This window comes from Lynx canadensis, chromosome B4, assembly GCF_007474595.2.
Source record: "Lynx canadensis isolate LIC74 chromosome B4, mLynCan4.pri.v2, whole genome shotgun sequence".
Lineage (NCBI taxonomy): Eukaryota > Metazoa > Chordata > Mammalia > Carnivora > Felidae > Lynx > Lynx canadensis.
Genome location: NC_044309.1, coordinates 79,026,203 through 79,042,211, shown reverse-complemented (window position 1 = coordinate 79,042,211; position 16,009 = coordinate 79,026,203). Strand labels below are relative to the sequence as shown.

General features: G+C 46.4%; 2 protein-coding genes across 3 annotated transcripts in view; one reads left to right on the top strand and one right to left on the bottom strand.

Annotated features, from left to right (window-relative positions):
• Positions 1-34: 34 nt before the first annotated feature.
• Positions 35-9,990, bottom strand: ZNF740 (zinc finger protein 740). Of its 2 annotated transcripts, none has more exons than XM_030322712.1 (7): positions 9,764-9,990; positions 8,364-8,876; positions 5,781-5,930; positions 5,343-5,432; positions 4,771-4,894; positions 4,344-4,462; positions 35-3,374 (listed from the first exon to the last, which is right to left on the bottom strand). In XM_030322712.1, exons 2-7 carry the CDS (start codon positions 8,370-8,372, stop codon positions 3,285-3,287), a joined length of 582 nt encoding a protein of 193 aa, XP_030178572.1. In that variant the 5' UTR covers positions 8,373-8,876; positions 9,764-9,990; the 3' UTR covers positions 35-3,284. The 2 variants fall into 2 exon arrangements, with proteins under 2 accessions (XP_030178572.1, XP_030178571.1); XM_030322711.1 differs by having other exon boundaries at positions 8,564-8,876; positions 9,764-9,988.
• Positions 9,336-16,009, top strand: part of CSAD (cysteine sulfinic acid decarboxylase) — a 31,481-nt gene continuing 24,807 nt past the window's right edge. The window contains exon 1 of the mRNA XM_030322708.1: positions 9,336-9,508. The gene's annotated coding sequence lies outside the window, so the exon portion shown is untranslated. The remainder of the gene's footprint in view (positions 9,509-16,009) is intronic.

The following is a 16,009-nucleotide window of genomic DNA, read 5'->3' as shown; positions in this document are numbered from 1 at the left end:
CAAAGAAAAGGTTTCCCAAAAAAGAGATAGTATGTAGAAAAGCCCCCTTTTCTTTTTATTTAAATATCCTAAATATATCACGAAGGAACATACACTGCACTTTAATGGTAAAAAGATACAAGTTTATAACATCTTATAAAAACTACCATTTAAAAGTGATCTTGTTCATTTGATATTCCCCTCCCCCAATAGCAAAATAAGTATATTAAAAAAAAAAAAAAGGGCGGGGGGGGGGGGGGGGGGGAAGGTGGGAGGGAAAGAGGAAGAGTAGGAGGGATTGTTAAGATAAAAGCCCCAGGACTGCAGCAGAGGCAAAGAGCATCTGGGGAGAGGGTTAGAAGTTGTGGCGGGACCCCATGTCTCATTTAACCCTCCAATGTCAAGCCATGGGGCACAATCAGTAGCTAAGTGATGAAAGGCTGTAGGGGGGTGGACGGAGAAGAGATGGGTACAGGGCAGGGCTAGTAGGGCCTGGTACAATGGCCCACCTGGAACGGGTGCTACTCTCTTTCCCAGGTCCCCAAATTCCATGTCCTGGTCTCTGAGAGCCTGCCCTATCTCCCTTTCCCTTCACTCCACACGCACCTGAGGCATCTGTCCAGTGCTAGGCCCCACCAGCTAAGGAGGGCTGGGGTGTTGGGCCCAGGAGCCTCTGCAAGCGCTCTTAGGCTGTGGTTTCCCTGGGGTGTAAGTGGGGCTCCTGGACCCTCGGGGGGGGGGGCTGAATCACTCCTTTTCACCTCTTTGCTCCTCTCTCCTCACACATCACTGGCCCCAGATCCTCAACACCTGGACAACTGAACGAACCACCTGCTCCTGAGTTTCCCCCACACCCAATCCTTGGCAGGGGTGCTTCTGGTATGGTTCTTCACACATCTGCTCACACATTCCCTCTCTCCCACCCACCCAGGCAAAAGGCTGAGGCTGTGGGGGGCCAGGGCACATTCTGACCTAAACACACGTCCATACACGTAGGTGCATAGGTCACTCCTAGGACTCTAGCCACCCACACCCCAACTCTACACAGATTAGCTGCAAGTGACAGTGAACAAAGCCTCCTATTTTCAAAAGTGCTCATGGGACAACTGTTTTCTGAATGTAGCCTCCTTCTGAGAATACACTGCCAGATGTGAATGATCAACTCTGGCCCCAGCAGAGCCCTCTAACAGGAAAGGGGCTCACTCACACACAGGAAGATACCCTGCTTGCAGGGACAACAGGGCAGCTCCAAGGACCGAGGTCTAGGTTCTGGACCCTATCAAATGGAAGTGCCGGCATAAAGCTAGAAGAGCACAGGTGGCAAACGCATTCCCTAGTGTCTCTCCCAAAGGATCTCAGGTGCCATCAGGGAAAATCTGAAAGGTGCCACACCTTTCTTTTTCCCTGGAATCCTCACATTTCAGAGGTATGGACGCCCCCCGCCCTCCCCCCCACCCCCCGCCCCAATCTCCTCCTGATTAGGTAACAGCTAGGAATTTTCTGCTGCTGTTCCCTACGTTTTGGAGGAAATGAAATCACACTTCCCGGAGTTGCCATCTCAGATCCCCACTGACACCTTGGTCAGGTTCACCAAGCATCCAGGATTACGCCATGATTACTCCCCCAACAGGTCAGGGCAGGCCACAGTGGGGGTCAATCAACACCCTGAACCTTCCATAGCAGGAAGAGGGTTTCTTATTTCACTTTAGAAAATTCATGTTCACAAGCTCTGGCTTGGGTTAAACACCCTAACCAGCCTGTTAAATCAATCTAAAAAACTCCCTCCAAAACAAAGCCCTTCAGTCCCCTAAACTGAGTTCCTCAGCTCTTGCTGGGACCCCAAGCACCCTTCATGGTGGTGGTGGTGGGGGCTGCTTTATGCTCATCCTCCCCTGAGTTGAGGGCCAGAAAAGGGTTTGGCTCAATAATATGCCATCTCCAAGCATACAAACACAAGCACACATGTGAATGAACACACTCATGCACACGTGCGCGCGCACACACACATACACCCCTGATCACTTTTTTGGGGGCAGATAAGGTGGTGGTGTTGGGGCAGAGAGGAGCAAAGAATACAGTTAACAATAAAACCCACAAAAGGTTTCCTCCTCAGTCCTTTCTCTGCAGCACCTCCCTCCCCTGCATTCTTTGTCGGGTAGGGATGGCCATTAAGAAGGAAGCCAAGATCTTGTTCTTTGGGACCAAAAGCCACACCCCTATCTCCTTTACCTGAATACAGTGATAGGACTGGGCAGGGAAAGCAGCTCACACTGCTCAACAGTCATGTTAGGGGACACCAAACTCCTTTGTTTCTTGAACAGTTGTTGCCCAACTTGGGACTAGTCTCGGGTTGTTCCTAAGAGGGCACAAGGAGAGAGAGCCCACTTTGATATCCATGACTACCTGCTCGACACCTTTGTCTGGCTCAGGAGTCAATGGCAGCGAGGTAGCCACAAACTATGTCCAAGATCGAGTGCCCAAGAGGGGCACGAAAGGGCTTCATGGGCCACTCTCACCCAAGTTTTCTCCAAAAGGCACTTGAGCTGACCCCATTAGGTACCAGTGTGGCCTGGGCCATTACATCAGCCCTGGGCACAATTCTTGCTCTTTCCCGAAGGAAATCAGAGGTACCTGTCCACTCCAGTTGGACCCAGCCCTCGTCTGCTCCTCCCACCATTCTTCCTTCTGTCCCTACAGTGTATAAGGAGGCCAAAGTAAGCTCAGCTGCCACTCCTGATCCTACTCTCCTTCAAACAGGAGGTGAGGTGCAGGGCTGCGGAACACTGAGGATCAACTGCAACTAAAAACTCAGTTTTGGGGAGGGCTGGACCAGCCATAGTCCCTGCTTTGACCAGGGCTCTATGCCTCCATATTACCTTTATCCACAGTGTACCTGCTAAAATTGCTTTTGAATAAACAAAAACAAGAATAGAACAAACAAACAAATCCCTCTCCCCAATCCTTTCCATTTCAGCTGCCAGCTGGAGTCCAAGGTTGTGGGAGCCACACCAGTCTTGGTCCTGTACCTTGAGTCCCCACCTATAACCTCAGCCAAGGGTCCAGGGACTAGCTTCCCTACCCAGGAATGCTGTAGGAACTTCCCCGAGATACTCATAGTCTCAGATTATTTACAGAGCTGAGGCTCTGAGGCTGCTGTCCCCTGATGCACTCTTCTGGTCTCCTGGGTCCACTCCTCCAGGAGGGGGACAGGTACAGACGGGGTGGTGGTGGGACCATCAGACCAGAGGGGGTGCGCTCTTCGGTAAATTCTTCTGATCACTCCCACCACCCAGGGCCCCTTGCGCCTATAGAGAAAACTGCCCGTCGGAAGTCTTGGACTGGCACCCTTGGCACATCCGTTTGTGTCTGAGTAATCGATCTGTCCGAGAAAAACACTGAGAAGAAAGGAAGGATTAAGTGCTTGAGAGGAGAAACTCAGCTACCTGTTGGCTACTTGTCTTCCCCACACAGGAGGCACAGGTCCCATTCCATATGCCCTCAGCATGTACACAGAAGGCAGGAGCACACAGTGGTTAAGAACACAAGCTCTGAAGTCCGAATCCTGGCTCTACCAATTAGTAGCTGTGCAACCTTGGACATGGTATCTAACAGTACTTAATCGGTACATTCATCTGCAATGGGACTAAAAGTACCTACTCACAGAATGGCTGCTTTATTCATCCAATATTTATTGAATGTCTGTCTCAAGGCAGGTACAGTTCTTGGGGCTGAGGATAGAGTGGAGAACCAGAGGGGCAAATTCTCTGCCTCATGGAGTTTTTATTCTAGTATTTTGAGATTCAGTTTAAGAGGGTGGAGCAAAGCAACCAGGAAATGTTAGCTGTTATCATTTCTCATGTTTTGTTCTTGTCTTGTTTTGGTCCAAGCTCTTACATTCTCATCAGATCAGATATGACCCCGAGTGCAGAGATTGTATTTCTCCTTCCAGGAACACCAGCTCCAAAGTTGGACTGAATCTTAGCTCTACCCTTGATCTGCTGTATCCTTAGGAAACTTAACCTCTTTAAATCTCAATTTCCCCACATGTGACATGACGGGAACACAGCTAGTTTATGGAGTTAACATGAAGATTAAATAAAATAATCTATGTCAAATATGCTCTCACAGTGCCTGGCACAAAATAAGTCCTCAAGAAATGCTGCTATTGTTATTACAATTATTCTTATGGCCGCTCCCTACAATCAGCAGTAAGGCCAGAGAGATACACCTCCCACTGAGGTACTAACCCTATCATGGCCAGGAATACTAGATGGTCCCTTGTCGGGCAGGGGATGGGAACTGGCCCTGGTTCTTGGTGAAGGCAAAATCCACGTGTGGGGTGGATGGATGACATGTGAGCTTACCTGATGACACCGTTCACACTGGTAGGGCTTTTCGCCACTGTGCACACGCTTGTGACGCTCCAGGTGGTATTTCTGGATGAAGCGCATATCACATATATCACACTCAAATGGCTTCTCACCTGGCCCAGGTGGAGAGAGAAATTAATATAAGGAGGTACACATGGCAGGGATTTCATTTCAGGTATTTTTCCAGAAATTTTAAATTTCAGCAATGTGCAGACACCTAATGGGAAAGGTCCTCAAAGCTGCTGTTCTCAGTGACACTAGACTGTAACAGAGCCATGTGATTTCTCTAGCTCACTCACTCACCTTCCTCCTCTATTTCTAATACCCAGCCTTTAAAACAAACCCAACAAGAGCTATACACACACACACACAATACAAACCATAGACTATTCTCCTCTGAAAATACGAGCAAAAGACTTACCAGTATGAATTAGGATGTGCCTCTTGAGGTGGTAACTGCTCCTAAAGGCTCCAAAGCAGTGTTCACAAATAAAATTTTTGGGAATCTTTACTTGAAAAGAACCATTTTGTTCCACTACCACCACCTGGGGGCAACAATCAGGCATGTCATAAGGCTATCCCTCTGCCTCCTTTTTGCCTCCATTCTAATCTGGGTCAATTTCCAGTTGCCGGACAAAGTAATCTCTCTGATGTTGTCATCTCCCACACTGCTTACTAAAAGACCCTCTGAGGAAGAAGGTGGGTGTGGGTAAGCTGTCTGCCCCCATCAAACTCAACACTCTGAATGTCTATCTGCCTCTTTGGCACAGGATCCCATGCTTCCCTGACCCTCCTTCCCTCACGAAGGATGTTCCAGAGAGGGCAGACATCAAATACCAAAGTGACCTATGGATGAAATCTGAGTGACACACACACTGGCTATTAAGTGACCAAAACATCAAGGGAAAGTTTCAGGTTGAACCACAGAGGGAAGAAGAGGAGGATTACCCCATTACAAAACAGTACCAACTTGGGGATTACCCCATTACCTGCCTTTTTAACAGTCTTCTTTGAATGAGAGGCCTCAGCCAAGCTGTCATCATCTTTGCGACTACGGGACTTATCGCTGTCTTTTCGGTGGCCCTTTGAAAACAAATCAAATCTAAACTCACAGTCTATCTCAGAACACAAGACAGGAAACCAAACTTGTCTGCTTTCAGACAAGTTATAAATGAGAATAACCACCTGCCCCAAAGGTTTAGAGAAGGTACCCATCCATTTCCTCTGCAAGTACTATGGTGTTAAGGGTTGTAGGTATAGAAAAGACCTTCCTTAGCTCTCTAAAATACCCATATTCATTCATTCCCCAGCTGGATTCTTTTTTGCCCAGTTCCCTAAACAGAAGCACCGAGGAATCAAAACTCGACATCTCTTGGCAGAGATCTTGGGCCACCCAATCCCCAGGTGCCACAACGGACTCAAATGCTGTACCTGACTCGAGCACCTCAGCACATCAGGGCTACCTGCCCGCTCTCCATTCTCAGCCTGCTTGCTGGCAATCTGGCTCAGCATCATCTTCTTGCTGGCTGCAGTGGGAACCAAACTCACACCTGCTAGGCCTTCACAAGCCAGGAGACTTGCCTAAGTTGAAAGGAGATGAGGTGTCAGGTCACCTGGCAGGGCAGGGCAAAAACACGCTGCCATCTTCTATAGAACTACCTTTTCCACCCAGCCACAAACAAAGTGCTTCTCTAGGGAGTGTCCCTCTTGCTGCGAAACTCTGCTTCCTTCAAGAGTCCTCCCTAACTCACCTCACCAGGAACAAGTTACTTATTTTGTCATTCATCAGCATTTAGGTATACATCAAGTGAATAACCAAGTATTATCAACACTTTTGGCATTGATAGAGTGCTAGGTATAGCGTGTGGTGTGTCTGCGTGTTACTAGGTTTTCTAGGCCTTGTGAATGGGCATGAGTGTCTGAGTGTCTGCCCTGCTGACTCACTGAAAGGGGAGATTTCTAGCAGACCTTGCCTCCTTCCTCTCTCAACAGCAGCTTCAGAGCCCACTTATGATTGGCAGACCTCACTGGTGCCACACATATATTCTATCAGGTTCTACAAACATGTTTATCAGTAAAATTAGGTCATTTCTCCCTTTGGATTTTAAACTCCCTATGTGCCATCAATTGTAAGAGATATAAAAAAATTAAATCACTTGGAAGGATTTTAGGATTGAATTATCACTTTCTCTTGACTCCCACAGTCATTTATCTGTGTGCATATCCATATATTTTCACATTCTCTGTTCTATATACACTTTAGACAATACTTAAACAAAGGACGATTAAGAAAATTTCCTTTTTATGGCTACCTTCTTCCAACTGATTTAGTCTAGCCAGCACTAGAGAATTTACTCTTTTTACTGAAGAAATACCTTTTTTGGGGGGGGTGGTGAGGGGGAAGAAACACTTCAAAAAAATAGTTGGTCAGCAAACTTCCACAAGTGACTTATTACAAAAATTCCTCTTAGAAATTCCTTTTAGGGGCACCTGGGTGGTTCAGTTGGTTGAGCATCCGACTTCAGCTCGGGTCATGATCTCACCAGTCCCAAGTTCGAGCCTCATATCAGGCTCTGTGCTGATAGTTCAGAGCCTGGAGCCTATTTTGGATTCTGTGTCTCCTTCTCTCTCTCTGCCCCTCCCCAGCTTGTGCTCTTTCTCTCTCTCCAAAATAAATAAACATTAAAAAAAGAAAGAAAGAAAGAAATTCCTTTTAGTATATCCTAGGATCCCTTCTCTCTCCTTCAAGGGCTTTGGATAGAAAAGTCTACAGGTGAAAAGCTTAGCTCTGCCATTTACACTGTACAATCTTGGGCAAATTACTCTACCTCTTTGGGCCTCAGTTTCCTTAAATGCAAAATGTTTATGAGAGTATCTACTCTCACATGGTTGATGGGAATGAAACTAAGGTATAAATGTCTAGCAGGGCCCAGTTAGTGATTAGTGAAAGGCAGTGTTCTCAGAACAAGAGTGAACATGATGCTGTGAAGTGGGTTGCAAACAAAGAAAGAAGAAACTGAAGGGCTCCTAATCTGCATGGAAAGGAGGAAGCTATGCATGCAGCTGGAAGGAAGCCAATTATACTGTAATCAGGCTGCCATCCTGGTGAGACTGGTAGGGGAGGGTCCCTGGAAGAAAGCTGGGAGCAGCTCTGGGGGTGCCTGCACATGGCTTTGCTATCCAGACTTACAACAACCTATAACATCATCCTGTCTCTCCAATCCATCCTGTACCCTCACAGTGACAATTACTTTCTAAATACACTGACCTGACATCACTCTGCTACTTAACATTCTTCAGAGAGTTCCCATTCCTTACAGAATAAAGTCTAATTCCTTAGCAAGGCATAAAAAGCCCTGGGATTATACTCTTACTTCTCTAGGAAACAACTCCCTCACCCTAACTTTTCCCTCTAGCATTACCTATCCTATCCCCCTCACCCATTTGAATCTTTTCTTCCTTAACCAGCAAACCCTGTAGTACTCCTAACCTCATCGCATTCTCCCATGCCTCTAGGCCTCTGCCCATTCAGTTCTCCTTATCTGACTGCCCTGTTCTGCTTGTCTACCTAGGAAAATCCTCTGTATCCTTCAAGCTCCATCCACTTTTTTCCATCCAGGCAGAGGTACCCTTCTCTCCTCTGCAGCGTACATACCTCTATTATTGCACGTTCCTTCAATCAACAGATTCATTGATTGCTAGCCAACCACCATGCAAGGTATTGTGAATATAAAGATAAATAATAGACTGTTTCTTCATTTCCCGCCCCCCGCCCCACCCCGACTAGCCTGGAAGCTTGCTGGGGACAGGGACAATCTTATTCATCTTTGTATCCCCAGCACAATGCCTTGCATGTAACAGGAGTTCAATTAATTCCTGTTGAAAAAAAAAAACAAATGAAGCATTCACCAGACTGTTCACTCCCTCATGCCCCTCAGCACTTAATGTACCAAGTGTAAGCTGAATAGTTGTTTTGCAATGTCCCATCAGTGCCTGTGATGCAGAATAGCCTACCTCCTTCATTTGACTGGAAGCTCCCTGAAGGCAGGGGCTGTGGCCTGTCTCCTTTCCTTCCTCTAGATCTCCCCCTGGTGCTTAATACAGAGCTTGGCTCACTGGGTTGGTCAATATGTTGACTAGGACAGCATTCAAGAGTGAAACTGCAAACACGCTTCCCAGTGATCTTGAAGGAGGAGGATTCTATAGCTTTTTACCTGAGCCATGCTGATTTCTCACTTATGCAACCCAAAAGTTCAGGAGTTTCTCAATCCACCTTTCCTAAGACACTGTTGTTTGAAGAACTGTCACCAAATCACTGTAACAACTCCTTCATGTCCCTTCAGTCCTGCTGCCATATTGAATTGCCTTTGTCTTCAGACAGAGCTTAGTGTCCTCCAAGGGGAAGATGGATGTTCCAAGAATCCCTGGACTCTGCCTGGATCCTGCCTATGGTCTGAAGAAAAAGCTTGCCAGTCTTGATTTTCCAACTGAATCCTCTCGTTGAAGTTCACGATCTGTTTCAGAAACCTGAAACCAGAAAGGAAATGGGGCTGTTAGGTGCAACATTCTCAGGCCATACGACCTGTGGTAGGTTGAACTTTTTTTTTTTTTTTTTTTTTTTTTTTGCTGGGCGCTCTCCGTGAACCTCAGAAAGAGGACATTAGTCAAGCAGAGTTTTCTTTCTAGGTCAGGAGTAGAAACTGGTCTCCTGGGCAAAGAGGAGCTGCCAACAGGAGTAAAAGTAATTGGGGCCTCTCATAGAAGAGCCGCAACGGGCCAACTGCTTGGATTTGCCATCTTAGGAATAGAAGGGGGCGGAGGCCCCTCGGGGCTTTTGTGCCCAATGGGCCGGCCCGCGAACCTCGCACTCTATTAAGGAGGCCAGAACTGGGGTAGAGGACAGCTCGAGGGCTATCGCTGGACGCTTGAGCGGCAGGCAGCAACCGGACTGGCAGTGCGCGCCGGGCCGGCCCACACGTGCGCGTTCTCCGATTCCGCCCGAAGGTACGGAAACTCGCTGCGGAGGTGGAAGGCAGGCAGGCGGACGGACGCCGGCGCTGCGCGTTCCCTCCCTCCTCCTCCTCCAGCCTGCCAGCCAGCCACCCAGCCGCAGCGCCCCACCGCAAGAAGCCGGAGGAGAGCGCCGAGGAGCGCGCGAGGTGCGTGCTCGCGCCCGCGTCCCCGCCAAGCAAGCCCCCTCCGCCGGGCCGGCGACGCGGCCGGACTGGCGGGCCGGAGGGGTGGGGGCGGTACGCGCGCGCGCGCGGCCCCTGCCCCTCTCCGGCCCCCTCCCTTCGCCACGCGCCCCTCCTCCCTTCCCCTCCCCCTTCCCGCGCGGCGCCCCACGGCCTGCGAGCTGCTGAGGCGCTGCCGCCGGCCTGGACGACGCTGCGCTCCCTGAGGCGTGCTTCTACCTGCCAGGCGCGGCCTCTCGCAGTCTCCCCCGCCGCGCGGCGCCTCCTCCAGGTCCCAGCGCACCGTGCCAACCCCGTGGCCGTCGCTGCCCTGCCGGGACTGAGGCAAGTTTACAAACACCAACCCGGGGCCCGTTTCCCCGGAAGTACTTCCCCCTCCCCCTCGTCCTCTTAGCCGAGCCGCAATATCCACTTCCGGGCTCGGAGCCTGGACCGGCGGGAGCAGCCAGAAAGGGGGTGAGGCTGAGGACGCTGGGAGGGGGTGCAGCTGGTGAGTGGGCGGTGCCGGCGCGCGGAAGGACGGGAAGAGGGAAGACCGGCTGTACGGCGCGTGCGCCATGGTACGGGCGCGCCTCGGCGGCCATCTTGGCTGAGGGCAGGAACGAAGACCGTGAAGTGACGTTCTCCGGGAGCTGTTTGATGGGTTCTGCTAGGTGGGCTGGTTAAGTAGGGCTCCTTGAAAAAGCGCCATCAGTCTCCCTTCTTCGCGGACGTTTTCCGTGTCGCTTCTCAGCCTGGAGCCCCAAATAGAGCCTGAATAGTTTGTACCCAGCCTTTTCACGTAACTCGGCCGAGATCCTCTTTATCTGAGTTTTCTATCAGGCCCAGCTCCGAGGTCCTCTTATCTTTCTATCAGGCCCAGCTCTGCAGATTTGGGGGGCGCCCAGTCAGCTGGGAGAAGAGTTAACTTTGCACGGGTCTGCCGTGTACACACACCGCGCACCCCGAGGCCAGTCTTGTTACCTTATACCGCTTATTCCTTCATTCCAGACTTTCCAGCTTCTGACATTAGTCTCCTCGTCTGGAGGAAGAAGCCATAGGACTCCCCTCAGTAGACTAGTTTCGTTAGAGACTTGGTGATGCAGGGTGGCCCCTGGGCCCGGCGTTAGGAAAATGGAAACTGGAGCCTGTCTTCAAAATCTCCCAACTTTAGCTATTCGGGAGAGGTCCCGCTAAAGATGGACTATGTCAAGTGTACTTAATGGAAGGAAATGTCAATTCGATTTAGGTCCCAGCTTCTGCTGTAGGTGCCATCAGGTTGTGAGTTTAGAAGAATTAATTGAATATCAAAAGAAAAAAAATTACGAAGGAAGAAAGGAATTCCCAACTATTTGTATAATACAGGTTTCATTTCCCTGAGCAATTCATGTTTTGAGCCATTGACCGCAAACCTTGGTGCTCTTAGACTTGTAAAATTGAGATAACATAGAGAAACGTCATCAGAAATGAGTCTTTAATTTAATTTTATTTTTTAATGAGTCTTTAATTTAAAAAAAATTAGCTCGTATTTATTTTGGCAAGTCCACACACACAAAAGAATAAAAGGCAAAAAATGTTAAGTTTCCTCTTCTACTATCCTATGCTCCTGGAGATAGTCACTTTTATCAGTTTGGCAAATACACCTCCAGGCTTTTTTCTTTTTCTTTTTTTGGCATTTTTTTTTTTAATTTTCTTTTTTTTTTTCCACGTTTATTTATTTTTGGGACAGAGAGAGACAGAGCATGAACGGGGGAGGGGCAGAGAGAGAGGGAGACACAGAATCGGAAACAGGCTCCAGGCTCTGAGCCATCAGCCCAGAGCCCGACGCCGGGCTCGAACTCACGGACCACAAGATCGTGACCTGGCTGAAGTCGGACGCTTAACCGACTGCGCCACCCAGGCGCCCCTTTTATAATTTTTAAAAATGTTTATTTATTTTTGACACAGAGAGGGACAGAGCATGAATGGGGAGGGGCAGAGAGAGAGGGAGACACAGAATCCGAAGCAGGCTCCAGGCTCTGAGCTGTCAGCACAGAGCCCGACGCGGGGCTCGTACTTACGGGCAGTGAGATCATGACCTGAGCCAAAGTGGGACGCTTAACGGACTGAGCCACCCAGGCGCTCCAGGCTTTTTTCTATGTTCATACAAAACTTTTCTTTTTTTTTTTTTTTTTTTTTCATCCAGAGTATATTTATTGAGCACCTACAGTGCAAGACACAAGTGCTACATTGTAGACATCTAAGTTCTTTAACATTTTAACAGTTGTTGCATAAAATTCCAACTTATATTGGTACTTTGATTTGTCTAGACTCATCCTGATGAACATTTAGGTTAGTTCCATTATTTTGTTTTATAAACAGTGCCATAAGGAATATCTTTATATAGGTATCCTTTTGTGCTTATAGATTTGTAGATAGGATATGTGCATTTAAAATTTTAATTCTATAAAATTGAATTTCAGTTTGTAACAATTTACATGCTCACTCAGAACCACGTGTGAACGTCTCCATTTCCTACAACATAGCAATACTGGATACTATGAATTTTCAGTGCAGTTGCCAATTTGATAGATGAAAAATAGTAATTTCATCGTTTAAACTTGCATGTCACTAATACTGGAGTTGACAACTTCTGTTGCTTCTTTTCTAAGTTATATTAACTTTTTACTTGTTATATGCATTTAAAATCCTTTCTCTTAGTTTTTCAGTTGTCTTTCAGCCCCCCCCCCCCTTTTAGAGCAAGTTATGCTTTATGTGAAAATATTTGAAATCTATCAAAAATAAGAATAAGACAGGAATGTTTACCATCAAAGCTAATATTGTACTGGAGCTCCTGGACATTGAGAAGTCTCATTATTTTCATGTGGTATATTCATCTAGAAAGGGAATTGATTGACAAAATGCTAAAACTAGTGAGCTTAGCAGCATGGCCAGATATGAGGTTAACAAACAAAAATTGTATATATCAAATATAAGAACAATAACATCATAAAAATGAAATAATCTCACAGTAAGAATATTACATTTCTAAAAATTTTTTAATGTTTCTTTTTGAGAGAGGGAGACAGAGCATGAATGGGGGAGGGGCAGGGAGAGAGGGAGAGACAGAATCTGAGGCAGGCTCCAGGCTCTGAGCTGTCAGCACAGAGCCAGACTCAGGGCTTGAACTCACAAACTGTGAGACCTGAGCCGAAGTCGGATGCTTGACCAACTGAGCCACCCAGGTGCCCCCAAGAATATTACATTTCTAGAAATTAACAGAAAACTACAAGTCATATACTAAGAAAACCAGACTATCTTAGTGAAAGACAAAAAGGTCTTAGTTAAATGAAGAGTTTTACCATGTCTGTGAATAGAAACACTTGTGTAACAGCATAAGTTTTTGCCTTAGATTAAGTTAAGTTCTAATTAAAACAGGACTTTGCATGGAACTTAGTCTGATTTTAAATTTTTGATGGAAAAGAATAATTGCAAAGAGAGCAAAAATTGTTTTGGAAAACATGGAGTGGGTAAAATAATGAGGGGGGGATAAAGCCATGAGTTATCTTTAACCACTTTAATGGTGTCTTTCTCTATACAGAATTTTAGAAGTTATCCATAGTCAAATCTGCCTGCGGCTTTTGGGTTTCTCTGATGCTATCTCAAGATTAAAAAAATATTTCCCTGTAGTTCCTTCTTTTTCTTTTCTTTTTTTTTTTTTAATTTAGTCAGTTAACATGTAGTGCAATATTGGTTTCAGGAGTAGAACTCAGTGATTCATCATGTACATGCAACACCCAGTGCCCATCGTAAAAAGTGCCCTCCTTAATACCTATCACCCATCTAGCCCATCCTCCACACACTTCCCTCTGTCAACCCTCAGTTTGTTCTCTATTGTTAAGAGTCTCTTTGGGGCACCTGGGTGGCTTACTTGGTTAAGCGTCCGACTTTGGCTCAGGTCATGATCTCTTGGTGTGTGTGTTCGAGCCCCACATTGGGCTCTGTGCTGACGGCTTGGAGCCTGCTTTGGATTCTGTATCTCCCTCTCTCTCCCTGCTCCTCCTCTACTTGTACTCTGTCTCTCTCTCAAAAATAAACATTACAAAAAAAAGTCTCTCCCCATAGTTCCTTCTGACATTCTTATAGTTGTATATTTTCAGCTTTTGTCTTTCTCTCTGCTGCAGTTTATTTTTGTGTATGGTAAGAGGTAGTTAGAAATGCCAGACCTAAAAGTAACCAATACTGTAGTGGGAGAGGTACTAGCCTAGAATTCAGAAAATCAGAGATCTAGGCTTGCTGTCGTGTCTCCTTTGTAATCTTGGACAAATTAACTCTGGACTGAGAGTCCTCATCTTGAAAGCTGGGGCGAATAAATAAATACCTTTCTGGCTAATTTCTGGCACTACTGCCAGGATCAAATGAGGTCATAGATGAGAAGGCTTTGAGAAAGAAGAAAACCCTTTGCAAATTTTCTAAGTTATCATTAATACAGATTTTTGGTCTATGCAAATAAAATGTAAGTGGAATGCAGCATTATTCTTCAGTATCAGGTAATAGTTGGTCTATTCATCCAAATGTTTATTGAGTGCCTTTGTGCAAGACCTTGGGGGAAGGGAGTGGAGAGTTGGGAAGATGAAAACTATCTTTTTTTTTTTTTTTTTTTTTTGAGTGCCTGTTTTGTATTTAGTGCTTTCCTTAAAGATAAGACCTTAACCCCCCAGGACTTTACAATCTAGAAGCAGAGAAATCACTGTACATATAAAGAGAATTGGTGCCTTTATGGATGTGGGTATTGAGTCCATGGGATTTGTTAGCAGGTGGACAGTACAGAGGTCGGTGTTGTCACTTTCTAACAATTAGCCTGGCAGAAAGTGCTTTAAGAAACTGCCCTGGTCATTTTTGCCCACAGGCAGGCCTCCTCCTGCATGACTTCCCTAACTTCTTTGGCGCTGCTCTTCGCTCAGGCCCACCCTATCAGTTATTCAAATAGTATCCTAACAGATTCCTGATTAGTCTTTTCCTGCACCAGCTCTTTATCGCCTTTAAGACCTGAACGTTTTCCCTTTGAAGACTGCCCTGGGCCAATCTGAGCAGAATTAACCAGCCCTGCCTTTCCTTGTGAGCATTCCATTCTATTGTGGCAAGTGAGCCTTTATTTTACCTGTCCACCTCCCTACTGGTCTGTCAGCTGGAGCTCACAGGGCAGACACAGCCCGGCAGATACTGAGTCAGTGTTTGCTGAACTAGCTGAGCCCGTTCCTCTCTCTGAGAGCCTTTTGGGTTGTGTAATAGAAATGAGCACTATATAGCTGGCTACCTTTGTGACCAGTTAGACCTTTTTAATGATAGTGGATCAAGGAGTTGGGAAACCATGTGAGGTACTAGGGCCATTCTTGAGCCTGGTGATTTTTTAGATTTTAGAGTTCTTACTGCTCCTTAAATTCCTTAATTTTTCTTGTTGATTAAAAATAACCTTTATTTTACGGGGTGCCTGGGTGGCTCAGTCGGTTGAACGTCCAACTTTGGCTCAGGTCATGATCTCAGGTTCGTGGGTTTGAGCCCTGCATTGGGCTCTGTGCTGACAGCTCAGAGCCTGGAGCCTGTTTCAGATTTTGTGTCTCCCTCTCTCTCTGCCCCTTCCCCACTCGTGCTCTGTCTTCCTCTGTCTCAGAAATAAATAAACATTAAAAAAAATAATAACCGGGGCGCCTGGGTGGCTCAGTCGGTTAAGCGTCCGACTTCGGCTCAGGTCATGATCTCACGGTCTGTGAGTTCTAGCCCCGCGTCGGACTCTGTGCTGACAGCTCAGAGCCTGGAGCCCATTTCAGATTCTGTGTCTCCCTCTCTCTCTGCCCCTCCCCAGTTCATACTCTGTCTCTCTCTGTCTCAAAAATAAAATAAAAAAACGTTAAAAAATTAAAAAATAATAATAACCTTTATTTTAATTACACAAGTAATATGAAGTTATCATATAAAGTTTTAGAAGTATAGGTGTATAAGAAAATCAAAATAGGGGCACCTGGGTGGCTCAGTCAGTTAAGCGTCTGCTCTTGATTTTGGCTCAGGTCATGATCACATGGTTCGTGAGATTGAGCCCCATGTCAGGCTCTGTGCTGACATTGTGGGAGCCTGCTTGGGATTCTCTCTTCCTCTCTCTCTGCCCCTCCTCTGTTGTGCATGCATGCTCTCTTGTCTCTCAAAATAACGTGAAAAAAAATTTAGAAAAGAAAATGAAAATAATCTATAATTCCAATATCCAGGAATAACTGTTATTAATATTTTGAAGGCTTTTTCCATCTTTTTAAAGTCTTTTAAAAATGCATGGGGAATGACTGCTAACAGGTATGGGGTTTCTCTTTGGGGTGATGAAAATGTTCTGGAATTAAAAAGTGTGAATGACGTACAACTTTGTGAATATCCTAAAAAAAAAAAAACAACCCACTGAATTGTACAATTTAAAAGGGTGAACTTCCTGGTATGTGAGTCATATCTTAATAAAGCTGTTCT

Excerpts from the sequence above, each read along its gene's own strand:
- ZNF740 (XM_030322712.1), bottom strand. Across the intron at positions 5,433-5,780 it reads TGCTGAGGTGCTCGAGTCAG|GGCCACCGAAAAGACAGCGA; the intron begins GTACAGCATTTG and ends TTGTTTTCAAAG. Across the intron at positions 4,895-5,342 it reads CAAAGAAGACTGTTAAAAAG|GTGGTGGTAGTGGAACAAAA; the intron begins GCAGGTAATGGG and ends TGTTGCCCCCAG.